We start from the raw sequence: 17,673 nt of genomic DNA, 5'->3' as shown, positions 1-17,673 counted from the left end.
ATATATATATATATATATATATATATATATATATATATATATATATATATATATATATATATATATATATATATATATATATATATATATATATATATATATATATAATTACAAAATATCACTACTAATATCAATATTACTAATATCAACCTTAAGCATAATAAAAGCCCTTCAGTATATAGGCATTTGAGTCCTTTATTGGTCTTGGGTATATTTCTTGTATCTTCTACTTTGTAACTGGGATTTCCAGTTACTCTCCATCACTCTCTATTTCATTATATTTTTTCCTTTTTTATTTTCCCCCCTCTTTACTCCCTTCCTCCTATGTGATTAGTTATCTAGTGGTTTTTGCTTGGAATTAGATTCTATAGGTCATGAAGATTGCCTCCCCTCCCCCCTCAGTTTTAGTTTAAAGCCCTCTTGATAAGATGAGCCAGTCGTTTTCCAAATATATTGTTTCCAGTTCTTGTGAGGTGCAGTCCATCCCTTGCCAGTAGCCCTTCATCTACGTAATGCAGACCATAGTCTAAGAAGCTGAAGCTCTGTTGATGACACCAGTTTTTAAGCCAGAGGTTCATTTCTAAAATCCTTTGCTCTCTTATTGGCCTTTTGTTGGAAGTATAGATGAAAACACCACTTGTGCTCCTAATTCTTTAACTTTCTTCCCATAGCTGTTCCTAATTTCTTGTTATTGTTTTCAGATTCATTGTTGTGTCATTGGTCCCCACTTGTAGAAGAAGAAAGGAGTAGTAATCTGTGGGGTTGATTATTTTAGTAAGGTGCTCAGCAACATTTTTTATTTTTGCTTCAGGGAGACTATATATTTTCCTAGATTGACTGCCTGGTTGGCAGACTATAATTTCTGTTCCCCTAAGAATTGAATCTCCTATCACCAATATTTGCCTTTTTTTCTCCTAGAGAAGTCTGGAATATTTTTCTTCCTGTCGCAAGAATGCTGGGTTGTGCCTCTTTTTAAGAAACTACTCATGAATGCTCTTTTGTGAGTGTCTGCATATTTTTTCCATGGGGAGGCTATGAAAGCAATTGTTCAGTTCCAGAGGGGGTAGATAGTAGGGACTTTGCTCTTAGTTATTTTCTTCTAAGAGTGACATGTTTCCATCAGTCTTGCTCTTTAGGTACATATGTAGGCTTGTTTTTTACAGAAGCTGTTTGTTCCCTAGTACTCCTCTTATTTCTGAAAATATTAATCTTTACTTTATTGAAATATTTTAGGGTTTGATCTTTCTTTGATTCTTCATCCTATCACAAAGGTTTCTTCAAGGCTTTAGCAACACTCTTTTGTAAATTCCATAAAAAATAATATCCAGATTATATTCTTGGTTTATCATGTGTGTTTCTCCCTTATTTTTAAAAAGCCAGCTTCCTTTGTATATCCAATAAAGAGTCCTTATGTGGTCTATCACTTGTATTTCCACTTTAAAAGCCTTCTCTACTTTCTAATCAACATTTTTATCCAACATTTCCAATTCTACTGTTTCTGCATCAAGCAAAGTTTGTTTCACATCTGTCATTCCTTCATTAATATTTTTAATACAGTCTGTCTATAGAAGCAGACATTATTACTGATATGATAGTGTGCTACTATTAAGGTTAGCAAACTAGTGTACTTTAAAAGGCTCCATCATGGTTGTGAGCTTGATGGCTGATCCCTTCATCTCCCAGGGCTCAAACCTGCAGCAGCCCACTCCCGTGGAGCAAGGTGTCCAAAGCACATGTGAATGATTTCTCATCTTCTTTATTATTTGGAGAGAATCCAAAAAAAACCAGTCTACTCTTTGTTTTTCAGTCTTTACTGTGTTGTCATTTCCACTGTCCCAGATACTGTATGTGTTTAGCTTGCCATGCCTCACTTGGAAGTCTGCAGCTTTTATGTCTTTAATGTAATTAAAGCTGTCCTCAATTAATTTGATGAAGACTTGAAAATAAGACTAAACATTGAAGTGGATATGATAACATTTGCCTGTTAGATACTGGCATACTGTACAAACATGTATATATCACTAAGAGTTTAAATGCTGTTATCAAGGTTTCTTTCAATATCCAAAAATATTGTGAATCTGTAATAATAACCTGTTTCTGCCCTAACTGTATGATACTATTGTTTGCTGTGAAATTTTATTTTCAGACTTATTAGTGCTACCAATTGTGGGTTGCAAAAACCAAGATAGCTATTAATAGTAAAAAATGATAATCTAGTTTTTTTGTTGCTGAGACCAGGCAGTCACATTTTTATTTTTTTGCATTCAGATCACAAGTTTAAAATTATTTTGCCCATATATTGTATTGAATAGTGCAGAGCTTGCAGTTACATAACTGTGTGCTGGAATAATTTTGAATATACAAAATCATTAAAGTAATTTCAGTGAAGTATAATGGATCATATTGCATCTTTTTTTCCAGACTTATCAAAGTATTGGTTTCAAATACCACTGAATTTCAATTTTGTGGTAGCAATGCTATAAGCAAAAGATTCTGTATAAAATATTTATTTTAAAACATCAGTAAAAGCTGTCTCCCAAAACACACTATTAGTTGGTCATTATTATTCTTTGAAATGAAACTTGGTTTCAAACCTAGCTAAGAAATTATATTAAGCCTCTATTTTTTTTAAAAAGAGAGCTAAAAACTGTTTAAACAAATTAGACTCATAGCACAAATCTTGACAGTAGATGGCAAGATGAAAGGGACAATACAAAAGCAACCTACAATAATACTGATTATTTTCTGCTTTATAAAAATTCCAGATTGCTCCAAATATGCAGCTAAACACACAATTTGGTTTCAGAAACAATCTTGGTACACGAGATGTGCTGTTCAGCATTCAGGTTCTTGTACAGCGTTGTAGAGATGTCAATCACAGTGTTTACATGTGCTTCATTGATTTCGAAAAAGCTTTTGATAAAATAAGACACAGCAAACTATTAGAAATCCTGAAACAAGGGGGACTAGATGACAAAGACATCCAAATAATAAAGAATCTGTATTGGCATCAGATAGCAAATGTGAGACTAGGCCAAAAATACTCAGCTGATGCAGAAATAAGAACAGGGGTCAGACAGGGATGTATTCTGTCTCCACTGTTGTTCAATATCTACTCTGAGTCAATCTTCAACAAGGCACTGGAGAACATCGATGCTGGCATCAAAGTAAATGGGGTTTGGATCAACAACTTAAGATATGCTGACGATACAGTTCTGCTTGCCAGTAAGCATGAAGACCTTCAGCTCCCCATCAACAGAGTCACAGAAATATCTGAAAAATACGGCTTGAAGCTTAACACCTCAAAAACCAAGATCATGGTCGTCAGCAAACAACCTGTTAATTTACCACCAATAAATTCAGAAGGAATACCACTAGAAAAAGTTGAAAGGACCACACACCTCGGTTCCAATTTACATGAAAGCTGGGACATGACCGTTGAAGTAAAGACAAGGATAGGAAAAGCCCGAACAGCATTCTTCAAAATGAAAAAGGTCTTCTGCAGTCATGACATAAGCCTAAGACTGAAAATCAGGCTTGTCAGATGCTATATTTTTTTCTATCCTGCTCTATGGAGTAGAGAGTTGGTCTCTGACAGAAGGCCACCTGAAGAGACTAGAAGTAATTTGAAATGTGGATTTACAGGCGGCTGTTACGTATAAGCTGGGTTGACAAGATCAGAAATGAGGAGGTGATAAGCCACCTGGGAAAGCCAAGGAAATCATCAAAACAATTAAAAAACAAAAATTAGAATATTTCGGACATGTGATGCGACACCCAGAAAAATACGGCATACTCCATTTAATCCTCCAGGGAAAGATTGAAGGCAAAAGAGGTCCAGGCAGAAGAAGAACATCGTGGCTTCAAAATCTAAGGGACTGGTTTGGACAAAACTCAGCAGCACTTTTTCGTGCGGCTGCTGATAAAAACAGGATCGCCAACATCCGATAACGGATATGGCACAAGAAGAAGAAGAATGCAGTTAAACATGCATAAACTCCATGAATTATTACAATGTGGTAAACCTTGGAAACAAAAGAAGTGATGGCCCTCATATGGGCAGTGGCGCAGTTCAGTCTCAGAGAAACACAAGAAGGTCTGAATTATTGTCCGATACACTTTTTACTTCAGTAGTGACAACAGTACTGCATTTCAGAGTGTTGCAGCTAGGAAATTTTATCTGCCGGAATCAAAGGTCTTAGGAAAGGCATACTCTTTGAATGACATATTTATTATTTGTGAACAAATGCCATTTTTGTCACAGTAACAATACTATCAAACATTAAACTATTCTTATTTTTAAAAAAATATTAAAATCAGTTTAAAAGGTCCCTGTGCCTAAACAATCATGAAGAGTTAGATATTAAACATTAAGTAGACATTAAATATATTTTTCATTGCACTGAGCATATATCTGTATGAATATTACTTGTTCTGCGAGACACAGAATACATTCTACAGAACAGAATTCTGCTTTGGTTATGTAACTGAAGTCTCAGACTGAAAGGACAAGCCATGGACCTTGAAGGATGTAAGGGGAGATCAGCATGTACCATCTCATCATTCAACCTGGCTAAATACAGGTAGTCCTCGACTTACAACCACAATTGAGCCCAAAATTTCTGTTGTTGTGAAACATTTATTAAATGAGTTTTGCCCCATTTTATGACCTTTCTTGCCACAGTTGTTAATTGAATCTGGCTTCTCCATTGACTTTGCTTGTGAGTAGCTTGGAAAAGGGGATCACATGGCCTTGGGACCCAGCAATGGTCATAAACTTGAACCAGTTGCCAAGCATCTGAATTTGGATCATGTGACTATGGAGATGCTGCAAAGGTCGTAATTGTGAAAAATGGTCATAAGTCACATTTTTCAGTGATGTTGTAACTTTGAATGGTCACTAAACGAACTGTTGCAAGTTGAGGACTACTTGTGTCTGAATACAACTACAGCCTTTGTTTAATATGCCCAAGAGTAAACTTATCAACTGCCTTTTAAATCCCTTACTATCATGCATTGTCACATCTATTAATACTGTAACATCATCCTTGATCTTGCCCAGTTTTTGTAATTCATTTCCATCACTACCAAAATATATTGCTTCTACTTTTATGTACATTAAGTAAAACTATCCTATCCTTGTACTCTCCTCTCTGATCTGCTCTCATTACACCTTTCTCCATTTATGTTTACTAACATTTGCTTTTCCCTAGACAATGAATAGTCAGTCTCTATATAACTGAAGACAGGACTTTCAAGTTGGAAAACATGACTTGCAAAAATAATAAGAACTGTTTCTTTTCCCCCTCTTTTTGGAAAATGGTAAGAGGTCTATGGAGGAACTTTGTCCATGGGGTCGCGATGGGTCGGACACGACTTTGCAATTAACAACAACAACAACAACAAAAGAGGTCTATAGAGTCTACAAATGTTCACATTCATTTTGGAATGAAAGTGGAGTAGAAAAATAATTTAAAAAATAATCCTTTTGCTTTTAGAAAACATCGGAAATTCAACTTAACAAAAAGCTTCCATAGTATGGTTTGTTAACTTGGCAACTAGTAGGAAAGGTATTGGTAGCCCCAAATAGGATACAGACAAGCAGATTGAATCAATTGCATAGTTGTGATGTGATTACAGAAAGTTCTTTTTTTTTCTCATTCCCTCTTTCAATTTCATAATGTTGCAACTGTCATTCAGTTATATACATACCTTGAAATGAAGGAGACTTCTTTGTTGTCTAATATATTTTTAACAATCTGTTATTAAAACATGTGATACCCATGTCATTAGTCACATATCTTCATGAGTGTTGAAATTATCATCATCATCATCATAACAATTTTCAAGATAAACTACCAACTCTTCAAGAAAAATACTGAAAAAATATAAACCAATAAAGTCAGAAATAATTTTACTACATATTTGTGCTATGAGCAGTAAAAGAACATTAAGTGGAAATAGATTTTATGTCCATTACTGAAAGAAAATTAAATTAGCAGTTTTAAAACTAAATTTAACTATAATTAAAAACAATTGATAAAACTTACTCAACTTTCCTCTGTTCTTACAAAAAACAAACCAATTTGTTTAATTATCATTATTTCTGCTAGACATCGTTAATCATTTTTCTTGCCTATGAGTGGTATGCTTTTGTGTGTAAGTATTGTTGCTACCATGAGGAAGACAAGATGGCTTGTTTTGTAGGGAAGGGGAATGACTAGAGTACAAGACTGCATAAAATTCTCTGTGTTGTATTAGGGACAAATCTTTCCTTTGACGTACATTTGCATTCAGCAGAGCACCAATGATGGAGATAGCTTACAGATGCAGAAGCAATTGCTTTTTAAGCTTGGAGAAAAACAGTTGTTTTACAATAAAAGACTTTAATTTTATTTAATTCATTATGACTGAAAACGGATAAAAATGTTTGCAATATACATTCACACAAGATGATTAGGACTGAGCAGTAAACACCAAAGACATGAATAGAAACTAAATAGTTATTATTAAGATTTCATCTGCAGATCCTTTTCTTTTTAACTAGAAATGGTTTAATTTTTCAAGTGTTGCTAAATGCACTAACAACAATATAAATGCAAGTAAAATAACTTTAGTGACGAAGTCTTGATGCTTTCTGACCTTGGTTGTTTTCTTGCAGATATTTCTTTATTCAAACTAGGTATCAGTGCTAGTAGGGAATGGGGTTTGCTCTAATTTTATATTCTAGCGGCTTGCCCTGCCAGGGTTGGTAGGAGTGGTCTGGTCGGTCTTTGTTTGGGTTGTTAACTGTTAGCTTGTTTGGCAGTTCCTTGATTGGGATTTTGGAGTATTGTTCTTTATTGTTTGTCTGATGTTAATCTTGGTGTTAATCTCTGCTCATCTGGATATTGATTGTTGGCGAGGTGTTCTGGTCTTTTTGTTCCCTTTTTGGTTTGTTAATGTATACAGATGTTATATCTATATGCCTGTTGAAGACTGATTTGTCAGCAGGTCAGGCTTCCAGACTTCTCTAGCATTTTTGGACTTGGCTTAGTCTAGCATGGTCATAGTTTCATGGTTGAAACTCTGGTTAAATCTGCCCATGTATTGTGAAATTAAGGTGCTTTCATCATGTCTTCTGAGTGGTCAAAAGGTGTTCATGGATGTGCTCTGCTAGTCTTCTGCCTGTTTGTGATATATTGGGTTGAGTGGTCAGGCACCTTTACAATCCCAACAAATCAGAAATTCGAGGTTTAAGGTTTCCTTATAGAACATGTTTATTGGATACATTATATGAGCACAATCAAAAGTGAAACCAATTCTAAAATATTCTCACGGATACAATGTAATTAAATATAATGGTTCCCTTCCCCCCAAATGTCACAAATCATGCTACCCAATAAAGGTAATTGGCGGGCTCTAGTCTCTCCACCTCTCCATCTTCCAACACCTGTGGAGATGACATTGGTTCCCACGAGATCGCTCTGTGTTATGTCTAGCAATATCTTCAACCTTTCTTTTCTCCCCCCTCCCCCCGATCAGTGTGGCAACTGAGAATGACCAAAATGGCATCAGCCAGATTCGTTTCAGAAGTTGACAATTGCATGGATATCCATTTTGTTGGAAGATATTATATAGATCAGGGGTTCCCAACCTCTGAGCCATGCCCCACTGTATGCAGTTCAACAGTTCCTCTCTTCCCCCCCAGCCGGGCTGCTAAGCCGCAAAGTTTGGGGATCGCTGGTATAGATGATCTGTTTCTTTTTTCTGATGTTCAGAGGCTTTAAGGATGGGAAAGTTAGAAAAAAAGAGGGCAACCAGTTGCAACATGGATGGACTCAGTTACTGTGACTAGAAATGCATCACTGGAGGATCTGAAGAACCAGGTCAGGGATAGATCAACATGGAGAAAATGTTTGTGGTCACTAGGAGTCAACAATGACTTAGAGTGCTGACATCATCATCAATCAATAAATTCCATAAAGAAATAAAACCTTAAGTTTTCCAATGAGAGAAAGAAAACACTATTTTAGTAATGATCTCACAAACCCAAAGATTATATCAATCAGTATGGAATATTTCTTGCTGAATACTGGAGAACACTGAAAAATTACATTGTGGATGGCTTAAATGTTGTTTCTGAATTGTGCATGCCTGTGTGCTGGTTCAATTTATATTGCTGTGATAGCTTAAAAAACAAAATCAACAAGGAGTGAATTTAAGGATACCCAAACTAGTTCACTTTATACCTTTGGTCACCTCCAAAATGTTAAATTATGAAAGAAACATGTTACATTTAAGAAGGAACATAAGAAGAGAAAATATCAGCCTCACATCCAACTACATTAAAAAATACCTCCTGCCCAAAAAAGTAATGAGCTTGGGCTTAGGAAAGAGCATTGTGCAACTTAATGCAAGTAATGAACCTTTCATGTGAAATGATATAATGTCACAACTCATTTGCATCCCACTTAAAGTGTAATCAGGTTTGCCTGACAGCCTGGCTTATGGCTGAAAGAGCAGACCTGGCTGCTAAATTAATCCAGAGACCTTCTAGTTAATAGCATTTTGCAAAGCAAATTTTAAACACTTTAAACTTCTTAAATTCTCACTTTACATGACAAATTAAAACAGGAAGCTGGCTAAGGCTAAGAGAAGATGGACCTAATTAAACCTCAAAACTCATTTTACAGGACATTGTAAACTAGGCATAGGAGATAAATCTGTTCAGCTCATGTTAATGCAAGCTATCTAATTTCACAAAAGCAAGCCAACATATAAACTGAAATTCACTTATACTTTTCAATAAAAATCCGTACTTTTGGAAAAATATGGGGGAAAATGTGATATGTACACAAAAGAATGTACAAAAATGAATTGCATTATGAAAGCTGCTTGCAGAATTATATATTAAGTGAAAATGCATAAAAATGTATACATTATAAAATATTTGTGCAAAATAGTATATAGTGGCTTACAAATTGTTTTTTTTTTAAAATATCAAATTGATTATGAAATTGTTTGAATTGTAATCAAAATGGAAAAATTGAGAAACCAAATTTGTTTTGACAATGAGCTAAACCACACTTTAGTTATCTGTGGCTTAAATGAATTTACCCAGTTACTTTTTCTCTGTCTGTCTGTCTCTGTCTCTGTCTCTCTGCTTTTTACTCTTATAGTGCAGAGGACCTTAGCATCACTGGTGTTCAACAAAGCATGAACTAGACCAGTGGTTCTCAATCTGTGATCCACAGACACCTGGGGGCTTGCGGTCATCACAAGGAGTCCACAAAAGCTTTAAGAAATGTTATGATTTAAATCTAGAGTTAAATCTTGACAGTCTATGTCCATGGTTTGTAACCAGAAATATTTTTTAAAGGTGATCCATGGTAAAGAAAAGGTTGAGAACCACTGAAATAGACTGAGCATGGGTGAGAGCCCTATTAATGCCTATCTTGTGGCAGTAAGGACAGCAAAGCGTCACTATTTCTTTGTCCTTTTTGCATCCACATGACATGGGCAGGGTATGGGTAGTGCATCCATTCTTGCCCCCATGGTAGCTTTCAATACCATCAGCCATGGACCAGCTCAGAAGATTGGGGGTAGGTAGCATGACATGTTGTTATGCTGGTTCACCACCTTTCTTGAGGACCAATTCCAGTTATGTTTATTGGGAAATAGAAACCCTACTCTTGGCCCTATTATCTATCCTTTATAACATCTATACCATGCTGTTGGGCGAGCTCATAGGGTGCCATGAGGTATGTATATATCTCCTGGTGATTTAAGTGATGCCTGAATGTCTTATCCTTATTTCTGAAGTCTATGAGAGGCTTTGGGTTATGGGGCCCTCTGGTTCAAGGACTTGGCTATTTGGGTGCTGGATAGGATTGCACTACCTTAGATAAACACTGTTTTCACTTTTAAATATCCAATCTTATTCATAGGTGTAATATTTAAAACACATACTGTATTCTAATACTAAACATTGTTTAGATTAGAATATCCTCATGTCACATAGCCATATAGCTGCTGAACAATCACCATCAGCTATTGAAGGAAGAAAGTAGAAGAAAAAGGAAAGCTAAATTTAGTCACTTAAATCCTTTCTAAATTAATGCTATGATCCTATGTGCTTATTTAAAGACTTTATTTAGTTCAGTATGAATATATTGGGATAAATCTGAAAAATTAAACACAGAATTCATTACTAGCCCATCATAGCTTCCCCATATTATGCTGTATTCTGCCTAAATTGATAGACAATAAATGCAGGTTTATTTCTAAGATGTGAAATACTTGCCCACCACAATAGCAAAATGTGCTAAGCAAATACAGTACCGGATATGGTAAAAAAAAAAAATTTAAAGCTTAATTCAGAGTCCACCAAGATGAATAATGCCAATCATATTTAAGAAAGTTAATTCAGTTTAGTATGATGCTTGTATAGGCAAAGCCTAGTTTGCAAATAACTGCTAACCCAGAATCATCTAGCATGGCTTAAAACAGTTTGCAGGCCATACTTTGATTCAGTGGCTAAATTCATGTTAAAATAAAATGTGGTTTGCTTGTCTACTATATGAATGCATCCTGTTATTTATAAGATAGTATTTATATAGCATATAAATAGGCAGAATATGGACTGGTTGATGAAAGCGTCCAGGAAGGTACCAGGAAGCTGATTTTGAGTGGTGATGAATGCTTCTTTAAAGAAATACTTCCATCTCCCTTGAAATGGTGGGTGATGCATTCTTTCCCCAAAAGCAATCATTTGACCTAGCAATTTTTAATAACTAGGTGATCTCAAACCTGATTTTTTCAAAAAGAAGAGAGTGACGGGGTTGCAGTTGCAAAGAATTTTAAGCAAAATTGACCCGACTGAATTGACATTGGTCACTCTTGTCCTGTAGTGATGGGGTAAAATGAACCTTCCTGCTTCTGTTTGATCTTTTACTGGCCTTCAATACCATTTATCATAGCATCCTTATGGACTAATTGCAAATATGGGCTGGGGCTCTGCTACATGGTTCTCCTCCTTGAGTACAATTTCAGTTCCTGGCAATTCGGTTGAGAAGCTAAGTCCTCCTTTGTGTAGCATCTTTTTTTAATATCCACTTAAAGCCACTAGAGTCATGTATAATTAGTATGTACTTGATACCCAGCTGTGCATTTTAACTGCTGGCTGAACAGGAGATATTGTGAAGGTGTTCTCCTGGTATCTGGAAGCTATGAGGGTCTGGATGGAGATGAACTATTTTAGAGTCAGTCTCAGCAAGACAAAATGACTTTGCATGTAAAGCCTTCCAATTCCAAATATTCCAGCTTTGGCTAATGATGGGGGTGCATTTCCTCAAGCAGAGCTGCTTAGTAATCTGGGTTTCACTTGAAGAACGGGTAGCAGCTGCAGCTGGGCCTTTTGCATAAATCTACCTTGCCTGTCACTTTTCTGCTAAAGCTGTTATCGGTGCCTTGTAGATTGCAGAATGACTGGATAACATTTGAACTATAGAAAAAATGCCCCGAAAACTTCATCCTGCTTATTTAATGGCAACTATATAAATAATTTTAAAGCCTGATATTTAATACCTGCCACCTTACTATCAAAATAAAATTATAAATAATGGTTATTCTGGAGACAGAAAGTCTAGTATTTTCACAAACCCAAAAGTAGCATTACAACAGCTCAAATTTGCTATCTGTAACACCCTGAGGAGCTTGATGGGTCACTGAGAATATTCATATTAAAGATGACAAAATGACTTGAATCAGTAAGTGCTTCAGCATGTGACAGGAAAGAAACTAAATATATCATTCATAAGCCTATGAAAGAATACTGATTCCAAAAGTTCTTTGCCGAGTACAGATAAAATATTTTGCATTTAATTCACTTTGAAACTCGAATTACTTATTTAATTGGAAAATTACTGTATTGGAAACCTAATGTCTTTATGTACCCCATCTCTGCTTCCTGCCTTGGTGTGGTGGGTTGGTATACCTGCTGCCACCATCTGTTTTCCAGGGAAACCCTTCACCCAGTATCTTCCTCTGAGCCACAGTGTATGAGACAGATAAAACTCCCACAAGCTTCATTGCTTTTCCAGGAAATTAAAATGAAAAGAAAAAATAAACAGATTTTCTAGCACCATCTTCTGGCCTTTTAGCATTAGTTGTATAGCTAATAAAATCCTGCTTTTTTTCCTTTCATTTTAGGAGATAAACCAATCTCACAAGAGATAAATAGACTCAAACTTTATTTTTTAAAAATAAAAGAGAATGAAAACATTTTTAACTGTAAGTACTATCATGCAAAATGAGTGATAGAGATGCAAATATAACATCTTAATCTACCATGGAAAAAATATACAGTTCTGGATAGACAAGTGTTGCTAGGCTGCTCCTACATAGAGGCAATCCTACTGTAAAGAAATTTTAACTGACATTACAAACTCTAATGTTTCTGGAAAAGACCTTGGGAGACTGGGCAAAGAGACAGTATTCAGATAAGAGACAGCATAGCCCCACAGCTAGATAGTGGGCAGCCCAAAAGGCTCAGAAAGATCCATCCATGTATAGGTACATACTTAGGCTGTAAAGGATAAAGAGGATGATAGAATTATACTTTCATACCTGCAAAATTATGTCAATGTAGCTTTACATAAAGTAGAAATAGTTCAACTGGTTGTGATTCCTATCTGGTTTACTCCACAAGGCTGACCAAAGTACACAGTTACTGAGCTGGTATAAAGAAATTAATCCCAAGCACAAACTGAAAACAAAATTAAGACTTTAATGTAGTTTTCTGCCTAGACTTACTCATTCCTTAAAACAAAGATTCCTGAAGCAACAGCTCCTGTTTGCTTTCCTTAATTTTTTTCCCAGCTTTTTCTACTGTGGTTCCTTTAACTTGAGCTAATTTTCCTTTCCTTTTCCTAACCTTAACAATTCCTGCAGTTTAAAACAACAAGGAGGAAGCAGCTGGGGTATTTACAGTTGCTGAGGAAGCAGCTGGTTTGTATACAGCTGCCTGCTGTTTACAAACCAGAGCAAGCATGTATATGTTTGAAATGAGTAGATATGGACTAAAATACAGGCCTAGCTATCTGACAGTGAATGAAGTTATTGGGAGCCCACAGGTTCCATACTCTTACTTCATAGCTTTAAAAATGATATTAGTCAAGAAAACCAATAGCAATTTCAGTACTCCAACCTCCTTGTTTTAAGTTGATAATTCATACTGCACTAAGTCATAATTTAATTAAGGTTTGCAGCTTGGATTTGTATAACAGACTAAGCAGAACCATGGTAACATTAAGTCAAAATTAAATAAATCCCATTTTGGTTAAAATTAATGCATTATTTGAGAAAAGACCTGTCTCTAGTTGAGATTGGATAGACTAGGTCCCATCAACCAAGAAGTATCTATTGACTAAATCCAGGAAGTGTACCTTCTTTGGAAAGATATTCAGTCATGAGATCCAGATGTTTCTCACCCTGATGACATTGAGGAAACAAAGACCTAGTTATTTTCCCTGACTTTGAGGCAGGCTAAAGGTTAAGCACCTACCGGATTGGATTTTTTTGGTTCATATGTTTGCATTCAGGCTGTTCATGATCTCTTTTATGTCTCTTTTTTAATGTTATAAGTGTAAGATGCCCAGAGTTATTGGGAGCTAAGTGGCCTATAAATTGTCGAAAGAAAGAAAAAATAAACCTAGCCACTATTATATAAACTTTAAAGGAAGGCTAAAATTCTATGCATTGTGACTAAGTCTACTAAATTCAATTGGCATCCATTTCCACACCATGAATAAAAATTCTATGATTAAATTATAAACTGATATGATTTTATTTAAATAATAATAAAATGCAGAGATGAAAGGAAGCAAAACTTTTACATGATTCCAGGTACTGATAAAATTATTTTATTACAAAGATATAGACATATTGCATAAACATTATCTATAAATTTTCCTGATGCCAAGACTCTTCCATTTAATCCACTATAGACTTTCCAGTACTATAAGAAAATCAACTGTGTCCAATAATCTATCTTAATCTGCATTAGAAATAGAGGCTAATGCCCCTGCCTTATTTTTATTAGTAACTAATAATTAGTTCACCTCTGCCTGTTATAGTAGCTTAATTTGTCATCTTGTCATTTTATAAAAAGCTTAAAAGAAGTAAATCAGTTGTGTTAAGTGTCCATGCATGCATGTGCATACATACACACATATATTTCAATGTAATAAAAGTAAAAATATACACGATAGTAAGGAAAAGAGAAAATTTCAGGAAATGAAAGAAGAAAACATACAATTGTACCTTTCTATCAAGTAATATTTTTATCCACTTTCTCCCTTTTTATCCTGAAATCATTGATTTATTTTTTTTTCAGCAAAAAGTTTATATAAGGTTTCCAGTGTTTCAAAAAAGAAGATTCCCTTTCTTTTTCTCTCATCAAACTGATCAGCTTCATCATTTCTGCAGGTTCAGTTATTTTTATGTCAGTCTTCTGCTGAATGTTTTTCATCGTATTTCCATTTTTTATAGAATAATCTTACAACAATTATAATATTTTCCAAATTCTTTTCTAATTCCTTGTCCATAAAATTCAGTAGGAATAATTCTAATTTGATAAATGTCCCTATTTTTTCAAACGAAAGCTCACCTGCAGTCCTAAAAAGAAAGATCCCTGCCCACAAAAATTGTTCAGCCAAATCCTCATGATATTCTTGTATTTTTCATCTAATGCATGATTTCCACATGTCTGATTCAATCTGTTTCCAATCTTCTCCCATTAATTGTTTGAAACTGAATTTTTTAAAATATTCCAGACGATGACTGCAAGAAAAAGCAAGCATATATTCAACCTTTCTCACTCTTACTGAATTGCTACAAAGAATAATGACAATAATAAAAAATTTGTACTCTATTAAACACTAGGATAGTTCATTCATTCAAGAAACAAAGTTCACATCTTTGACAGCTGTTTATATATACATAAATATCACATTTTATACCAGGGTTTTTCAGCCTTAGCAATAGCATTTAGACTTATATACTGCTTCACAGTGCTTTACACCTGTCTAAGTGGTTTACAGAATCAGCATATTGCCTCCAACAATTTGGGTCCTCATTTTACCAAGCATGGAAGGCTGAGTCAACCTTGAGCTGGTCAGGATTGAAGGAATCAAACTCCTGGAAGTGTGAGCAGAGTTAGCCTGCAATACAGTACTGCATTCTAACCACTGAGCCACATTCAGAACATTAAGATGTATGGACTTCAACTCCCAGAATTTCCCAGCCAGCAATACTGGCTCGCAAATTCTCAGTTTTGAAGTCCATATAATGTAATACTGCTAAGATTGAAAAACACCATTTTATATCTTTTTTTTAAACTTTTATGTATTCTCTGTAAATATGTAAGACTTTCAGATACACCACCATACCAAATTAAGACAAACTAATCAGTTAAATATATTTGCACAGGATGGGATAAGCAAGCAGCACCAGCCATTCAATCTGAAGATAGACTCTATGCAAAATATTGTCCCATTCAGCATATACCTGAAGGCTTTTTCTGTTAAATCAAACCCTAGAGTTTTCCAAGCTGTCAAAAAATCGCTAGCCTAATGTTTTCTAAACCTACAAATTAATTTATTTGCATTAAAAACTGAAGCTGTTCATATGATGCTAATTAAGGGTTTGGAGATGGGGTAAAAATTAGATAACCATCACCAGTAGACATTCAGAAGATACCAGTGTGCATGGAATACAGCAAATTATGAATTCCAGGCCCCAGAAAGGATACAAAATAATGAAGATGAAGGATATAAAAGATAAGAAATATGTGAATATTTATTGCATTACATAAAGCTTCAAAATATTTCTGAAATATATTTGAAATATGCTAGACAATATTTACACCGTAAATTATATGAAAAAGGAGAATCAACTTTAAGTATGATTTTGCTATTGGTGGTTTTAGGAACAGATGTTTTATTATATTCAATAATACAGGGGTCCCCAACCTGTGGGCCACGGCCTGGTAGTGGGCTATGGGCTGCTGGACACTGGGTCTCGGGACAGGCTGGCCAGTGCGTGCACCCACTTGTGCTAGTGCTGCGGCCGCGGGGTGAAAAAACAGGACACTGTGCCACACGGTGCAAAAACAGGCCGCTGCCACACCTTGGGGCGTAAAAATGGGATGCCTCCGTGCCTTGGGGTGTGAAAATTGGCTGCCGCTGCACGGCAGGGCACAAAAACGGGATGCTGCCACACCACGGAGTGCAAATACGGGCCGCTGCACCACGGAGCACAAAAACGGGCCGCCGCACTATGGTGCTCAAAAAGGGGCCGTCAGCACGCCTTGGGGCACAAAAACAGAACATTGTGCACAAGAACGGGGCAGGGCTAGCAAGTATCATGCAAGCACTAGCCCCACCCCGTTTGCATCATGCGCATGCTCGTGGCCTGTGCATGTGCACACATGCATGCATGTGTAAAATGCTTCCCCCTCCCTTTTCTTCTGGTCCGCCAACCAAGAGAGGCTGGTTACCTCTGCAATAATAAATGGGCTGTTGGTTGATTCCAAACAAAGAGAAACAATTCCAAAATTAATCTAGATTTTCTTGGTAAATTTATACTCAAACCTGTAGTGGTTTGAGAGTTACAGTTTGATAGACAGCCTGAGGTTCAAACCCAGTCTCAGAGAGATGACTTTGGACCTTATCTGGTCTTTGAACTCAACCTGTCTCACAGTTTGTGGAGAAAATAGGTGTACTATGCATACTACCTGAGATCTTGTATGAAAAGTAGACTATAAATATAATAAAGTTATAAAACTTTACCCTTAGGATATAGGACAATAAAATATTATTTTCCCTATACCAGACTTTCAATAATCATAATGGCAACATAGATCATAAAAATGGCATCACAGATATACTTACAAATCAGGTTTCTGGTTATTGTGAACTTCATTATGGGGAATAGGATAGAGTGCTTCATATGTTCTATTCACATCTGTTCCATGAATTGCAAATGCATTAAATCTATCAGTGTTGGGAGGAAAAAAATTCCAAGGCAAATGAGCACGGCCCCTCCATTTGGTAGTTGTTTTTGAAACTTCAAATATTAAAGGAAGCTCTTTCTGGGTTAAAAGTAAAAAAAATTAAAAAATTAAAACACAGATTTACCTTCTTCTCAGAGTCACTCACATACTTAGGGGGAAATTAACTCAAATGGTTCACTTACTCTGCAGATATTCCGTTTGCCACAAAGGAATAATACAAGATGTTGGCCATGCCTATAAAAATATAATATTTTTTTATTTATTTATAATTTAATTTGTATCCCGCCCTTCTCCTCACCGGACTCAGGGCGGCTAACAGCCTTATAAAACCACAGTACAATAAATATCCATATTAAAACCAAATTAAAAGAAAATATTCGAAAAGGCCAATCGTTAAAATTACCCTTAAAATTACCCATAAAAACCCCACTAAAATTCCCTAGGCCAGACCCGCTTGTTGAAAAAGCCATGTCTTTAGGGCGCGGCGGAAGGAGGGGAGATCCGGGATCACCCGGATCTCTGGGGGTAGTTCGTTCCAGAGGGTGGGGGCTCCCACCGAGAAGGCCCTCCCCCTGGGGGTCACCAGCCGGCACTGTCTGGCTGACGGCACCCTGAGG

General features: G+C 36.0%; 1 protein-coding gene across 3 annotated transcripts in view; it reads right to left on the bottom strand.

The window, feature by feature from the left end:
• Positions 1 to 13,842: 13,842 nt before the first annotated feature.
• The window catches only part of CUNH4orf33 (chromosome unknown C4orf33 homolog), an 8,124-nt gene continuing 4,293 nt past the window's right edge, over positions 13,843 to 17,673 (bottom strand). For all 3 annotated transcript variants that reach the window (XM_015818779.1, XM_015818780.1, XM_015818781.1), the window contains exons 4-6: positions 17,239 to 17,290; positions 16,935 to 17,134; positions 13,843 to 14,823 (exon numbers count right to left, since the gene is read on the bottom strand). In XM_015818779.1, the coding sequence (XP_015674265.1) occupies positions 14,724 to 14,823; positions 16,935 to 17,134; positions 17,239 to 17,290 (352 nt within the window). In that variant the 3' untranslated portion in view covers positions 13,843 to 14,723. The remainder of the gene's footprint in view (positions 14,824 to 16,934; positions 17,135 to 17,238; positions 17,291 to 17,673) is intronic.

The sequence above is a fragment of the Protobothrops mucrosquamatus genome, unplaced genomic scaffold (assembly GCF_001527695.2).
Source record: "Protobothrops mucrosquamatus isolate PMUCROS unplaced genomic scaffold, P.Mucros_1.0 scaffold789, whole genome shotgun sequence".
Lineage (NCBI taxonomy): Eukaryota > Metazoa > Chordata > Lepidosauria > Squamata > Viperidae > Protobothrops > Protobothrops mucrosquamatus.
Note: the sequence above shows the minus strand (reverse complement) of the source record. Positions and strands in the feature narration are given on the sequence as shown.